This window comes from Triturus cristatus, chromosome 8 (genome assembly GCF_964204655.1).
Source record: "Triturus cristatus chromosome 8, aTriCri1.1, whole genome shotgun sequence".
NCBI lineage: Eukaryota > Metazoa > Chordata > Amphibia > Caudata > Salamandridae > Triturus > Triturus cristatus.
In genome coordinates this window covers 1,241,525,112-1,241,540,279 of record NC_140591.1, presented here as the reverse complement: position 1 = coordinate 1,241,540,279, position 15,168 = coordinate 1,241,525,112, and the positions used below count along the sequence as shown (strand labels likewise).

Sequence of the window (15,168 nt, the reverse complement as noted above, 5' to 3'; positions counted from 1 at the left end):
GATGTGCTCTGGGGCCCTGCCAATCAGGTCCCCAGGGCCTGTGTTCTTCCCCAAAACAAAACCCAATTGGCAACTCCCGCCACAGGTGGATCCCTGGTAAATGGTACCCCATGTACGCAGGGACCTGTGACCAGAGAAGGCTCTTAAGGGCTGCAGCACCAATTGTGCTACCCTTAGGGGCCCTGTACCTTTTCACAAACACACTGCCTTGCAGGCTGTGTGTCTTGGTGCAGATCAAAAGTGAAGAGTCAACATGGCACACATCCCTGTGTGCCATGCCTACCAACCACTGCCTTGGCTTAGGTCAGTCTCACCCCTCTAGCTGGGTGTACTATGCCAGTGGTGAGGGCACAGAGGCATGAGCCCTGTGCCCCTACAGTGACTGAGTCCATTCTCAGACATTGTAAGTGCAGTTTACCATTAAAGAGTATATGGTGCTGGGAGGTTGTCATTACAAACTCCACACTACCATGATGGATACACTGAAGTCTGGGAAGTTTATTATCAAACTTCTCAGCACATTGTACCCACACTAATGCCAGTGTGGGTTTCAATGTAAAATGCACAACAGAGGGCATTTTAGAAATGCCCCCTGAACTCGACCCACAATCAGTGTCCCGACTGAGTGGCTGCTCAGGCTGCCACCCACCAGACATGTTTCTTGGACACCTGGGTCGAGAGCCATCCGATCTCGAGGGCCTGTAACAATGCACATCCTAGGACGAGGTGCTAGGTCACCTCCCCCAGGATGGGCAGGGGAAGCTTCAAAGGCCTGCCGCCTTTGTGAGCTTCTCCAGACCACTTGCTGTACTCAGCAACTGGTCCCCACTGGTTCTACCCCCCACTTTGGGCGGGAGAACCGTCGGGGGAAAAAAGTGAGGAAGAGAGGTGTGCCCACCTCTGCCAACTCCACCCTTAAGGTGGTGGAGGCGTGGGTGAAGCACAATCTTGAGTCCCCGCCATTTTGAGGATGGGGGAACCCAGCCAACCAGGGAAAGGCTCCTGCCCCCCTCCCACTGGAGAGTGGCAGAATAGGGTATGTACCCACCCCAGGGAAGGGACCCATTGGTCCATGCCCTTTACCTACCTGTAACGCCCCTAAATTTAGTATTTAGGGGCACCCTGAACCTTCCTTCCTCAGATCCAGCAACCACAAGAAAAAGAAGGACGAGAAGCTGTGCAGAGCTAACAAGAGGACGACACCCACTGACTTGGCCCCAGCCCTACAGGCCTGTTTCCCCTCGAACCTGCTCCTGCGAAACCCCGGCGTGTCCAGCGGCCAGCAACCTCAAAAACCCCGGAGGACCTGCCTGCATTCACTTTCCAAGCTGTTTCTCCTGTGAACACCGGATGTGTTTAAACTGCAGCTTCTGGTGCCAGCCAGAAATCGCGAATCCAGCACACTCTGACCCGCCGAGCCCGGCCCGTGTTTGAGTGAACAAACACCACGAGGAGGTCCCCCCGGCGATCCTGACCCGAGATCTGGCGACCACTGACCTGCCTCAAGCCTCCAGACGACGCCTGCAGCCTCAATCCAGAGGACCCCCCCACCACGACCAGAGCGGGTAAGAAAATCCGACGTCCAAAGGAACCGCTGCACCAGACGCCCCACGGCCTTGTGTGCCCAACTCAGCAGTACCTAACCATCCCTCTACATACCAACTTACCCCTCGAAGTGGTGGTCACTCCTGGAAGATCCTCGTCGACTTTTGAAAACTATGAATATTCCTTAAAAATCGCACAAATAACCTAACCAAAATTTTCTCAACTGTTTGCAGGAAAGGTCCCAGTGCTGAACCCAGGGGTCCAGCCCTGAGTAAGAAAAGTAACTAAAAAGTAACTTAACTGTGAATTGAATTTCCTTCCATAGGATAACATTGGGGGTTCTTTGTGGAAAAGTTTTGCAGTGTCAACTTTTGAAATACAAGAATATTCTTTGAAAATCGTACAAACTACAAAAACGTAATTACTTACCTGTTTTAGGTAGATGTCCCAGGGCTGAATCTAGGAGTACAGCACTGGATTACAAAAGTAACACAAAAGTAACTTACCTGCTAAGTGAGTTTACTCCTATAGGATAACATTGGTGATTCTATGTGAAAAAATGTTTTAGTGTCAACTTTTAAAATGCAATCATATTCTTTAAAAATCATACCTCTAACTAAAAAGTATTTACTCACCTGTTTTCAGGGAATGTCCCAGTGCTGAGTCTAGGATCCAACCCTGGGTTAGCCAAAGTAATCTGAAAAGTAATTAACTGCATTTTACTTAAAAAGTCCATTCATTTGAATGTACTATACCTGCAATGTGTTGCAAACTGCTTACTTAAAACTGTAACCAAAACCAGTACAAGTTATACTGCAATTCTGAACTGTGTTCATACAAGTAATATACTACTGCAAAGTATTTATATGATTACCTGTACCAGGCTTGCTTTGTTCTAGAAATAAAACAACAGTATATTTTTTATACAAAAACAATTGGCCTAGAGTTCAGTTCTTGAGTGTGTGAATTCATTTGCTGACTGAGTGTGTACATCAAATGCTTAACACTGTCCTCTGATACTGCCTTACTGCTCTACAAAGCTACCACTTTAGAGAGAAAGGTTCTATCTAACTTTAACCTCTGCTAAACCTCTGGAGACCTTTGGACTCTATACACACTGTACCTCACTTTGGTGCAGTATATATAGAGCCAGTTTCTTACACCTGTCTAAAGGGCGCCCGTTCCTCAAACCAGTTCCACAGATAGTGCTAACAGCAGACTCATCACTCACCGGTTGGGGAGCCCATGTTCTAAAACATAAAATTCATGGGAAATGGATCACTCAACAAATAGTGCTCCATTTCAATCACCTAGAATTACTAGCAATATTTCTAGCATTAAAATCATTCCAAGTACATCTATAGCACAAGACTGTCCACAGCCATGTATTCCATACAGAAACAAGGAGGCACACATTCTTTGCAGCTGTCTCAGCTCGCACAAAAAATTTGGAGATGGGCCATTCCACAAAACATATACCTGCTTGCAGAACATCTTCCAGGAGTTCACAGTCAGATTGCGGATCTGCTAAGTCGGCAGATACACGAATGGGAACTTCATCCCCAAGTTCTTCAACCATTCTTCCAACTGTGGGGTCAACCAGACATAGATCTGTTCGCCACACACGCAAATGCAAAATGCCCAACCTTCGCCGCCAGGTTTCCACACCCGTTGTCCAAAGGCAATGCAATATGGATGAACTGGTCAGGCAGATTTGCGTACGCTTTTCTGCCACTCCCACTGATTCCCCTGGTAGTACGCAAGCCCAGGCAACAGTCTCTCAAGATGATCCTAGTGGCTCCCACATGGGCACGCCAACCCTGGTTCACATCACTGCCGGAACTCTCAGTAGTCCCACACCAGAAACTAAGCCTCTCCCCAACATTCCTAAGGCAGAACCATGGAGAGATAAGGCACCCCGATCCAGGTCAACTGAATCTAGCAATCTGGCTCCTGAAGTCCTAGAGTTTGGTTAGCTTAACCTTCTGCGAGACTGTATGAACATCATTAAAGAAGCCAGACGCCCTACTACTAGAGCTTGCTATGCCGCAAAATGGAAAAGATTTGTCATCTACTGCATTAACAATCATATTGATCCGCTAGATGCTTCCATCCAGGACATCATTTGCTATTTGCTACACTTGCAAACATGTAATTCGGCATATTCATCCATACGATTACATCTAGCAGCACTTGCTGCTTATTTACAAAATTGACAACACTTGTCACTATTTAGAGTGCCTGCAATTAAAGCCTTTATGGAGGGCCTTAAAAGAATTATTCCTCCCAGATTGCCACCCTCTCCGGTGTGGAATTCAAATATTGTTGTTACCAGGCTCATGGGTCCCCCATTTGAACCTCTAAATAAATGTGAACTTCAGTTCCTCACATGGAAAGTAGCATTCCTTGTCGCAATCACCTCTCTCAGAAGAGTAAGTGAGATCTAGGCTTTAACCATACAAGAACCATTCTTACAAATACACCGTAACAAAGTGGTTCTCAGAACAAATCCAAAATTCCTTCCAAAAGTCATCTCTGCTTTTCATCTTAATCAATCGGGTGAGTTACCGGTGTTTTATCAAAACCCACACTCCGTAGCAGAGAGAGCTCTTCACACACTAGGCGTCAAAATAGCACTACTTTATTACATTGACTGGACTAAACCCTTTTGAAAAACAAAACAACTGTTTGTAGCCTTCTCCCCACCTCATAAAGGTAACCCCATCTCCAAGGCTGGAATCGCAAGGTGGATAGTAAAATGCATTCAAATATGCTACCAAAGGGCTAAATGCACATTAACAATTCCCCCCAGAGCGCATTCAACACGCAAACTAGGGGCTTCCATGGCATTCTTAGGGAACATTCCCTTAGATGACATAAGTAAAGCAGCAACATGGTCTACACCACACACCTTCACCAAACACTATTGTGTTGACGTGCAGGCTAAGCAACAGGCTTCTGTAGGCCAAGCTGTTATTAAAACACTTTTTCAAACTACTGCAACGGATATGGGTGACCACCGCTAAGGGAGACACTGCTGTACAGTCTATGCACAGTGTACGATCTGCAGCTCATGTGCCTCGAACAGAAAATGCTACTTACCAGTATACATTTGTTCTTGGCATGTAGAGCTGCAGACCTGTACACGCCCACCCGCCTCCCCGGAACCTGTATCAGTTCCATTATTATCTTAAGTAGATACATTCACATGGACATCTCTTCTATTTCTTACTGACTCCATCATTTCCCATCATGGCGAAAAACAATCTGAGGATGGAGTCGATGCCCATGCGCACTATCGTCCAAGGGAGGAGTCACCCTCGCTCGTGACTACAAAAGACTTCTTCCAAGACAACAACAAGGTGCAAGCATCCGAGCCCAACACCAGATGGCGATCTATGCACAGTGTACGGATCTACAGCTCTACATGCCAAGAACAAATGCATATTGATAAGTAGCATTTTCCTTCAGTCTTATGTAACATCCACTGGCTAAACACTGCTTAGGGATCTAAATACTGAATTTTGGGGCATTAAGGGGAGTATAGGCTAGTAGGTGTCACTATACCCCCTATATGACCACTTCCTGGGTGGAGTGGGCATAGCTCTGTCCCAGAGTTCCTAATTCCACCAAAATCAAAATTGTGGAACCCTTCTTTCGTGGAACACCTCAGGCAGCCCACCTTAGGGGTGTGACTAGCCTGATGGCATAACACACCTAGTTGCATAGCTACCTGTCCTAGTGCAAAATTAGCCCTTAGGCAGCGGGTGGCATCTCCCAGTGCTGCGAAAGCCAGGGTGGCATAGCAAAGGCGACAGACTTTGAAGTCCCTGGTCTTGATATGTTGAATCACTAGCCATTTTGCTGGAGGAGGTGTGAACACCTTCCTCCGGAGCAGGCATGGTTTCTGGCCTGAGAGTGTGTGGGCTCTCAGCTGCAGAGGTTCAGAAACATGTCTGTGGTGGCAGGCTGGGCGATTCCAGTCAGTCAGCACATTAGCTAGTGGTAGGTTTTTCAGGGGGCATTGCTAAGCTGCCCTCTGGTTCCATGTCTTAATAAATCCACTACTGGCATCAGTACGGATTTATTAAGACAAGGCGTTTGATACCAAACTACATAGGTTTCAGTAAAGCCATCGTGTAGCTGGGAAACTCGTAACAACCAGTGCCCAGTACATATAATTAAGATGGCTTCCCTGCTCACTTTTGCTATCTAGTAATTGAACTAGACCTCTGGAACATCAATCGCTTCCTCCGGAAGAAGTTCAAAAGGCTGACTCTGGCTCAGGTCCTGGCTGCCCTCAATCCTGGATGGTAGCACTGGACTTGCAGGACGCATATTTTTACATCTCCGTCCTGCCGGCCCACCGGCGTTACCTGCGGTACACGGTTGGCCAGGAGCATTTTCAGTTTGCCGTGCTCCCCTTCGGCCTTACCAGCTCCCCTCGGGTGTTCACGAAGGTGATGGCGGTGGTCGCAGCTCACCTGCGCAGGTTGGGTGTGTCAGTCTTCCCTTACCTCTACGACTGTTTTTTGAAGGCAGGCTCGCCCCAGGCAGTCGTCAACCACATTCAGACTACTGCCGACCACCTGTGATTCCGATCTTTTAGCCTCTATCCCGGGTTTCAGTCAGGATGACCCTCCGGCTTCTGGGCCTGATGGCCTCCTGCATCCTGCTGATGCCAGATGGCATATGCGGGCTCTGCAGTGGGACCTGAAGTTCCAGTGGGTGCAGCATCAGGGCAACCTGTCCGATCATGTCCAGATCTCGGAGGGCGCTGCACGGCAATTGCAGTGGTGGCTCACGAATCGCAATTGGGTCAATGGCAGATCCCTCTCTCTCCCCCAAACCGGAGCACACAGTAGTGACGGATGCATCCCTCCTGGGTTGGGGAGGCCACATGGGAGAGGCGGAGATCAGAGGCCTCTGGTCTCCGGCGGAGTCCCGGCTCCATATCAACCTTCTGGAGCTGCAGGCGATCCGGCTTGCACTGAAGGCATTCCTTCCCTCTGTCCAAGGAAGTGTAGTGCAGGTGTTCACGGATAACACCACCGCCATGTGGTATTGCAACAAACAGGGTGGGGTGGGGGTCGTGGACCCTATGTCAGGAGGCTCTGTGCCTCTGGACGTAGCTGGGACATCCCGGCATTACCTTGGTGGTTCAACACCTGGCAGGTTCTATGAACGCCGGGGTGGACGAACTCAGCCGCCGGTGCATTGTGGATCACGAGTGGCACCTGAAATTGGACGTGGCGCAAGGTCTCTTTCTGCGATGGGGAGAGCATCTATTCGCCACCGAAGAGAACGCGCAATGTCTTCAGTTCTGCGCGTTGGAATTTCCAAGGCGGCACTCGCTCGGAGACGCTTTTCGTCTCGAGTGGAGCTGCGGTCTATTGTACGCCGTTCCGCCTATACCACTTCTGCCCAGAGTGCTGAAGAAGATCAGCCGCGACCGGGCCCAAGTTATTCTTGTGATACCGGACTGGGCTCGAAGAATATGGTATCCCGAGCTACTCAGTACGAGCATCGATCCCCCGAAACCCGTCTGCCTCTTTGGGAGGATCTTCTGTCGCAGCAGCAGGGGACGGTCCTCCACCCGAACCTGTCCAGCCTCCACCTCCATGCTTGGAGATTGAGCGGCGACAGTTGACACCTTTCGATCTTCCTCCCGAAGTCTGTGATGTCATCCTGGCAGCCAGGCGTCTCTCCACTAAAACGGTGTACGCCTGTCGGTGGAACAGATTTGTGGCATGGTGCACAGCTAAGAGTGTGGAACCCCTTTCTGCCCCCCTTTCTGAGTTTCTTCTGTTGCTTCTCTCTTTGGCCCAGCAAGGCTCTGCTCTGGGCACTGTTAAAGGTTATCTTTCGGCCATCTCTGCCTTTCTACGGCTTCCTGATCAGCCTTCTCTTAAGTCCCCGGTTGTTAACCGTTTTCTTAAGGGCATTACGCATACGTTCCCACCTGTGCCCTTCATAATGCCTCAGTGGGACTTGAATCTTGTCTTGACTTTTCTGATGTGCGTTCCCTTTGAGCCCCTTCATAACTGTCCCTTACGTCTTCTTACTCTCAAGACGGCTTTCCTGGTAGCTATCACCTCTGCCAGGAGAGTGAGTGAGCTCCAGGCTCTTTCTTCCAAACCTCATTTCCTTTCTGTTCATCCGGAAAAGGTGGTTCTGAGGACACGTCCTTCTTTCTTGCCAAAAGTTGGCACGCCCTTCCACATCGGGCAGACCATCACTTTGCCTACCTTTTTTCCGCCTCCGCATCCTTCAAGGGAAGAGAAGCAGCTCCACTGTCTGGACCCAAAACGTGCGCTTGCATTCTATCTGCAGTGTACGCAGCAGTTCCAGGTGGATGATCAACTCTTTGTTGGCTACGCAGGTGCCAAAAGAGGTTGGGCGGTGCACAAACGGACCATCTCCCGGTGGATCGTTCTGTACATCAAAGCATGTTCCTCCTTGGCCAAGAAGGAGTCTCTTGTGGGACTGCGTGCCCATTCGACCAGGGCAACTGCAGCCACTAATGCCTTGGGACACGGTGTCCCCTTGCAGGATATTTGTCAGGCAGCTACATGGGCCTCGCTGCACACGTTTACCAAGCACTACTGCCTTGACAGTCAGGTCCGGAGAGACGGCTTCTTTGGCCGTTCTGTGCTCCGTGATTTTCTGGTGTAATCTTGTTCGCAGACCCACCACCGGGGTTGGTAATGCTGGGGTATCTATTCTAAGGTAATGAATCGATCACTAACGTGTCTCTTTCAGATGCCCAAGTTACTACTTGTGTAACGATATATCTGTAAGAGACATTAGTTAGTGATAGATTCCTTACCGCCCCACCCATCCTCCCCGTTCTGGGAACTGATTACTAGGGTTAAGGTCATCCACTTTTAGGGCCCTAGTTTTGTGCACCAAAGGTCAGTTTCTCGCATGACTGCGTTTCAGCGTGGAAAGTTGTGTGCAGAACTGACATCAGCGTGCATGGGTGGCGCCTAAGTAGCCTCCGTGACGTCATCCCGGCGCGCACGACGCCAGTTACGGGCGTGGAGCCGCACGGGGCCACCTACTGGCGCGCAAGGGTACTGCTAAGCAGAAAGCTTTCCGGATCCAGTCTGACGCCTGGGGAATATTCTAAGGTAAGGAATCTATCATTAACTAATGTCTCTTACAGATATATCGTTACACAAGTAGTAACTTGTGCATTACTGCAGTTTTAAGAATGTAAGGACGCTTTGTTCTGTGTTTTTCCACAATTTCATTAATGCCATGATTATTGGTTGCTGTAATGCAATTGTCGAACCATGTTATTAAATCAAAAGGTTTCACAAACTCTGAATAATCTTCTAGGTGTTTGCTTTATTCAAAACAAAATTCTTGATGAGATATTGTAGAGCGCTTCCTGGTATTCTTTGCATTTCTTTTACAATATAATGTGTAGGATACAAGTAAGATGCATTTTATAGTAAGGAGGGAAAGAACTGTTCACAAAATATGAATCCTGTATCATTTACTGTAACCTTAAATGCAAATGCCAATAACATCGTTTTAACAAAATAGGTTAGATGCATTTTGGATTAGCAGTTCTTCAAAATCTTCTCTCAAGGATATCTCTCTTCAGCTGCTCCGTTGAAGCAGTGAGAAACTATTTGTTGTATCTGGTAAATTTTATGTCAAAGGGTTATTTGGTGAGCAATGTGTGACACTTAACTGGCCACTTTAGAGTGCTACTTGAATTTGAAGTAGCTAAGATCTGCAGGAGGTAATCAAGGTGCTGTGCTGACAAACAGAGTAACTTAAGATCTCAATTGCCATTATTATTGCAATATATCTCACGTTTAATTTTATTTGCAAGGCTCATGTTTCATTTTAGAACCAAGATGGCTGCCCATGGCATGTATTGGGCTGCTGATTACATGTGTTAAAGGCACATTAACGGTGATGGGTCATGATTTTCAGATTCACATAATACAGCCTAAGGAAGGTCAAGATTTGACATTCTGTTAGGAAGAATATATGTCTAAGAGAACCATACGGCAGGTAAGTAACCTGTCTTTCTGTTTATTTCTCCCCTTAAGGAAATCTGCATGCTGCAAGTTCTCCTAGTGGTGCATTAAGAGCACCGTCGCCTGCATCGTTTGGTACAACTCCCTCCCCTTCTTCCCTTGGAATGTCAATGGGGCAAACAGCTAACTTTGCCAGTCCACATGGTGAGTTCTAACTCTGGGAAAGGGACACTTCAAGCCACAACATAAAGTTTGATTATGTAATGTTTCGAACCACTGAAAAAACAATTAAAAGATGTGGTTTTCTGCTTAAGGTAATTCAAAGATACAATAAAAATTAAATTGTGCTTAATCCATTTTTGCTGCATAAATACATAATTTTAGTAGTTTGTGCTTTTATAGATAGAATCAAATTTCCAGCATCTGTAACTTTTGTACTTTTTTATATAAATGCGCTTCTTTGGTGTTATTCACAAACAGTACACAAAGTCCACTGTAATTACTTGAGTTTCCAATGAAAAACATTTTCCTTAAATATAAATTTATGTTAACAAATAGCATTGACACATTTCAAGGGAGGATAAGAGGCACCATGCTTCATGAGCACTCTCCTCCCTCTTGCGCAATTTAATCCAATTCAAAAGTTCTTCCCTGTGGTTATTCTTCCATTATTCCATACTTGCCAAACATGCCATATTGTTTAGTTGCTACTGGCTATGGTATTTGGTGGGAATCGGGCCTCCTTTGGACACACTTCTTTACTGCTGAGCTTAAGTGTTCGAGGCATGTGGGCTGCTGAATTCATATCTGTGCATAGATCGCCGCCTAGTGTTGGGTCCGGATGTTTGCACGTTGTTGTCCTGGAAGAGTCTTCGAAGTATCCTGAGATAGGTGACTCCTCCCCTGGATCATAGTGCGCATGGGCATCCTCTCCATCCTCAGATTGTTTTTTTCCGCCATTGGGTTCGGATGTGCTTATCTTGACTCAAGTTAGGAAAACCTTTTTTCAGGCCAAAAGGCCTTTAGTTCGCGTCGGTACTGTTCCCGATCGGTATCGACAGTTACTTGTTAGTTTATTAACTTCAAAAACAACTTTTTCGCATCGACCATCGACACCATCGACGATGGAATCGAGGACACCATTCAAGCGGTGTCCTGTTTGCAATGCGAAATATCCCCATATCGACGTCCACCCGGTGTGCAACAAATGCCTTTCACCGGATCACGACGAATCCACATGTATGGCCTGTGCCCGATTCCGATCCAAGAAGACCCTTCGGAATCGACGAGCGGCGAGACTTGAAGCGTGGAGAACCTGCCCTCCAGCCCCGCTTCCGAACACGATTCCGGATCGGAAGACATCGAAGAACAACTCTTTCACAGAGATGAAGACGACACCGAGGTAGGAGACTACGATGAGGCCTTAGGGGCCGAAGAAAGTGGCTCCGGTGACGAGCAAGGCCTACCCGTACAGACGGAGGATATCCCAGTGCGTCAGTCTATGGCTCCGGTCGAGGGATCGCCTTCGGGCCTTACCCAAGACCTATCTCGCGGTTCTTCGGCCCCGCCCTCGGGCCCGGCCTCGGACATTCAGCGACAGCCATTAGGACCCAAACCGGCTGGTTTCCCTTCATCGAAACCGAAACCAAAAGTCGTGTCGGTTCCACAGAAACCGAAACTGAAAGTGGTACTGGTCGGATCGAAGCCCACTACACCTTCGACGCCAGCAAAACCCGTCGGCACCGACCGCACCAAACGGGACTTCGGTGCCGAACTCGCAGCAGCAGACGTCGGCGCCGACACACGGAAAAAGGCCATCGGCACCGACAAACCGCCTCTGCACCAGGCACCGAAACAATCGGCTCCGGCCACGAAGGTCAAAATGGCCGCTGCGTCGCACACCCCTTCGAAAGCAGCACCTAAGGCACAATCATCGACGTCGTCAACGGCTACCGCCTCTCCTCGACTCGATGACCCCGTGGCCCCAAAGAAGCCCATGCCTGCCTCTACTGAACCGCTCGGCGCCAAACAACCGTCGGCGCTCCAGGTGCGACAAGTTGCAGAATCCTTGCAACGCATCAAAGAAAAGGCAGCCCTCCAGGACACGTCGGGCCCAGAGCCGAAAAAAGCTCAAAAAGCTTCTCCAGCGACACCTCATATCACTTTTGGCCTGCCGCCATCCACGGCGTCAAAAATGTTTGAAATAAGAACTCGTGTCACCCAAACTAGGATCACACCTGCCGAACGCTCTCCTACGGAGACGTCACCATCTCACATCATCGATGCCGACACCGGCAGAATTATGCTCCACAAGCGGAGAATATCTTCCGAACACGCTTTGGACTCCTACCAGATCCCGCTGAAGAAAAAGCTGCCAGCGGATTCGGAGCCAGTTCTTTACGAACGTCTCCATACCTCCTACCCAGATCCACAGTCCTTCTCCCCGACACACTCCGAAACCGACGTTTTGGAGGACTATATGGGTGACGACGTCCCCTACCCAAGAGGGATGGACCCTGAGGGCCAACAGGACCCTGACCAGGCTTGGGATGACCCTGTAGACACAGGTGCACCTATGGATACACAGGACACGCAGCTCTATGGCGCAAAAACGTCTCCCACAGAGGACACTGCCGCATTCAACGCCCTAATTGAACGTGCTGCGGAAAATCATGGTGTGCAACTCCACTCTGACACAATCGAGGACGATTTTCTAATGGATACTTTCGCATCCTCAGAAAGGAATATCAAAACTCTACCCATGCTAAAAGGTGTCCTCAAACCAGCAAAGGACATTTTCAAAGAACCCACCAGGGCAAGAGTGATAAACCCCAGGATCGACAAAAAATATAGGTCGGCGCCTGGGGACCCTACGTACATTAGAGGCCAGTTGCCTCTAGATTCCATCGTAGTCGCAAATGCTCGCAAACGGGCACACTCGCAAACAACTGGGGATGCTCCTCCCCCGGACAAAGAGTCCAAGGTGCTAGAGACCTCCGGCAAACGGGTGGCAGCCCAGGCAGCTAACATATGGCGTATTGCCAATACACAGGCGCTCCTAGCTCGCTACGATCGCGCACACTATGACACATTAGAAACCCTACTCCAACATCTCCCTGACCAATACAAAGAGGGAGCAGAGATCCTTATCAGGGAGGGACAACTCCTCACAAACGCATCCATTAAGTGTGCACTGGATGCCGCAGATACAGCTGCCAGAGCAATAAACACCAGCGTCATGCTACGACGACACGCCTGGTTACGAATCTCCGGATTCAAACCTGAGGTTCAAAATAACATTCTCAATCAGCCGGTCAACCCCGACTACTTATTCGGGCCGGAAGTTGACACCACCCTAGAGAAAATAAAAAAGGACACAGACACTGCAAAGTCCATGGGGGCTCTCCAAACACAGACCTTTCGGAGTGGCTCCTTTCGTCGCCCCGGGAATAGAGGAGCAGGCAGAGGACAGGGGTCACAGCAAACCTACAACAAGGGCAACACACAAAGTACCTACAATAAAAACACCCGGGGTGGGTATCGTGGCTCCAGCACAAAGGGCAGAGGACGCGGATACGGCAATACCAGGTCCTCCCCCAAGAACAAACAGTGACGCCCTCTCCCTTCCTCCCGACCACAACACCTGTCGGGGGAAGGCTACAAAGGTTCCTGTCCACGTGGAACTCCATCACCACGGTCAGGTGGGTCAAAGATATTATCAAACACGGTTACTGCCTAGAATTAACCTCCACTCCACCCACAATACCGCCAAAACACCGTCCTATGTCCTCAGAGCACTTAGCGCTCTTACAGCAGGAAGTACTAAGTATGCTGGAAAAAGGCGCAATAGAGGTCGTACCCGTCCACGAGCAAGGCATGGGGATATACTCCCTGTACTTCTTAATACCAAAAAAGGACGGGTCACTCAGACCTATACTAGACCTGAGACCCCTCAACCGCTACATTCTGTCAGAGCATTTCCACATGCTCACCCTACAACAAGTCCTCCCGCTGCTCAAACAGGGAGACTTCCTAGCCACGCTAGATCTCAAAGACGCATATTTCCACATACCCATTCACCCCTCACACAGAAAATATCTCAGGTTCACTATTCAAGGGCAGCACTACCAATTCAAGGTTCTCCCCTTCGGCGTGACAACAGCACCCAGAGTTTTCACAAAGTGCCTAGCTACTGTGGCTGCACATCTACGGAGGCAGCACATTCACGTCTACCCTTACCTGGACGACTGGCTTGTTCAGGCAAAGTCAGCCCAGCAATGTGCTAGCCACATGTCCCACACCATTCACCTTCTTCACAGTCTGGGGTTCTCACTAAATTACCCAAAATCACATCTCCAACCCGCACACGTACAACAGTACCTAGGTGCGACCATAGACACTCTGGCAGCCACAGCTCAGCCAAATTTAGTGAGGATCAACAGCATACAAATGCTGATCTCAAAGTTCAAACCTCAACACTCCCTTCCCGCGCGAGTGTTCATGCAGTTGATAGGCATGATGGCCTCCTGCATCTTCATAGTCCCACACGCGAGACTACATATGCGCCCGCTTCAGGAGTGCTTAGCACGTCAATGGAATCAGGCTCACGGGCAACTGAAAGACCTAGTGTTGGTGAGCGGTCGGGCATACAACTCTCTGCATTGGTGGAACCCACAAAACCTTTGCAAGGGCCGACCGTTCCAAGAGCCTGTTCCACAAATAATACTGACAGCGGACGCGTCTCTCCAGGGATGGGGAGCTCATGTACTCAATTACACAGTGCAGGGACTATGGACAACACAACAAAAGAAGATGCACATCAACCTTCTGGAACTGATGGCAGTCTTCCTAGCCATGAAGGCATTCAAAGTACATCTGTGCAACAAGGTCGTGTTGATCCGGACGGACAACATGACCGCCATGTACTACATACAAAAGCAGGGAGGAACACACTCTCCACAGTTGTCTCATCTGGCTCAGAGCATGTGGAAGTGGGCCATTCAGAGGAACATGTTCCTCATGGCGGAACACCTCCCCGGCAAGGACAACCAGATGGCGGATCTGCTCAGCAGACACAGCCACCAGATGCACGAGTGGGAGTTACACCCATCAGTACTCCAACCGTACTTCCAGCAGTGGGGTCATCCAGAGATAGACCTATTCGCCACAAGCGAAAACGCAAAATGCCAAAGCTTAGCCGCCAGGTTCCCACATCCGCAGTCGCAGGGCAATGCGATATGGATGAACTGGTCCGGCAGATTTGCGTACGCTTTTCCCCCAGCACCATTGATACCGCTGGTGGCGCGCAAACTCAGACAACACTCACTGACACTCGTCCTGGTTGCTCCAGCGTGGGCACGCCAACCATGGTACACCACCTTTCTCGAACTTTCCGTGGTGCCGCATCAAAGGCTGCGGATCAAACCCGCGCATTTGACGCAGAACCATGGAGAGATTCAGCACCAAGATCCGCAACAGCTGAACCTGGCAATCTGGCGCCTGAAGTCCTAGAGTTTGGCTACCTGAATCTGCCACCTGACTGTATGGACATCATTAAGGAAGCTAGAAGACCCACTACCAGAGCTTGCTATGCAGCCAAATGGAAAAGGTTCGTAATTTATTG

At 49.2% G+C, this 15,168-nt stretch overlaps 1 protein-coding gene across 2 annotated transcripts in view; it reads left to right on the top strand.

Moving 5' to 3' along the window:
* Positions 1-15,168, top strand: part of MED14 (mediator complex subunit 14) — a 1,045,467-nt gene that overhangs the window by 818,999 nt on the left and 211,300 nt on the right. The window contains exon 24 of one of the 2 annotated variants that reach the window (XM_085622932.1): positions 9,618-9,749. The exons of the other annotated variant lie outside the window; for it this stretch is intronic. Coding sequence (XP_085479058.1) covers positions 9,618-9,749 — 132 coding nt within the window. The remainder of the gene's footprint in view (positions 1-9,617; positions 9,750-15,168) is intronic. 2 annotated transcript variants of the gene reach the window in all.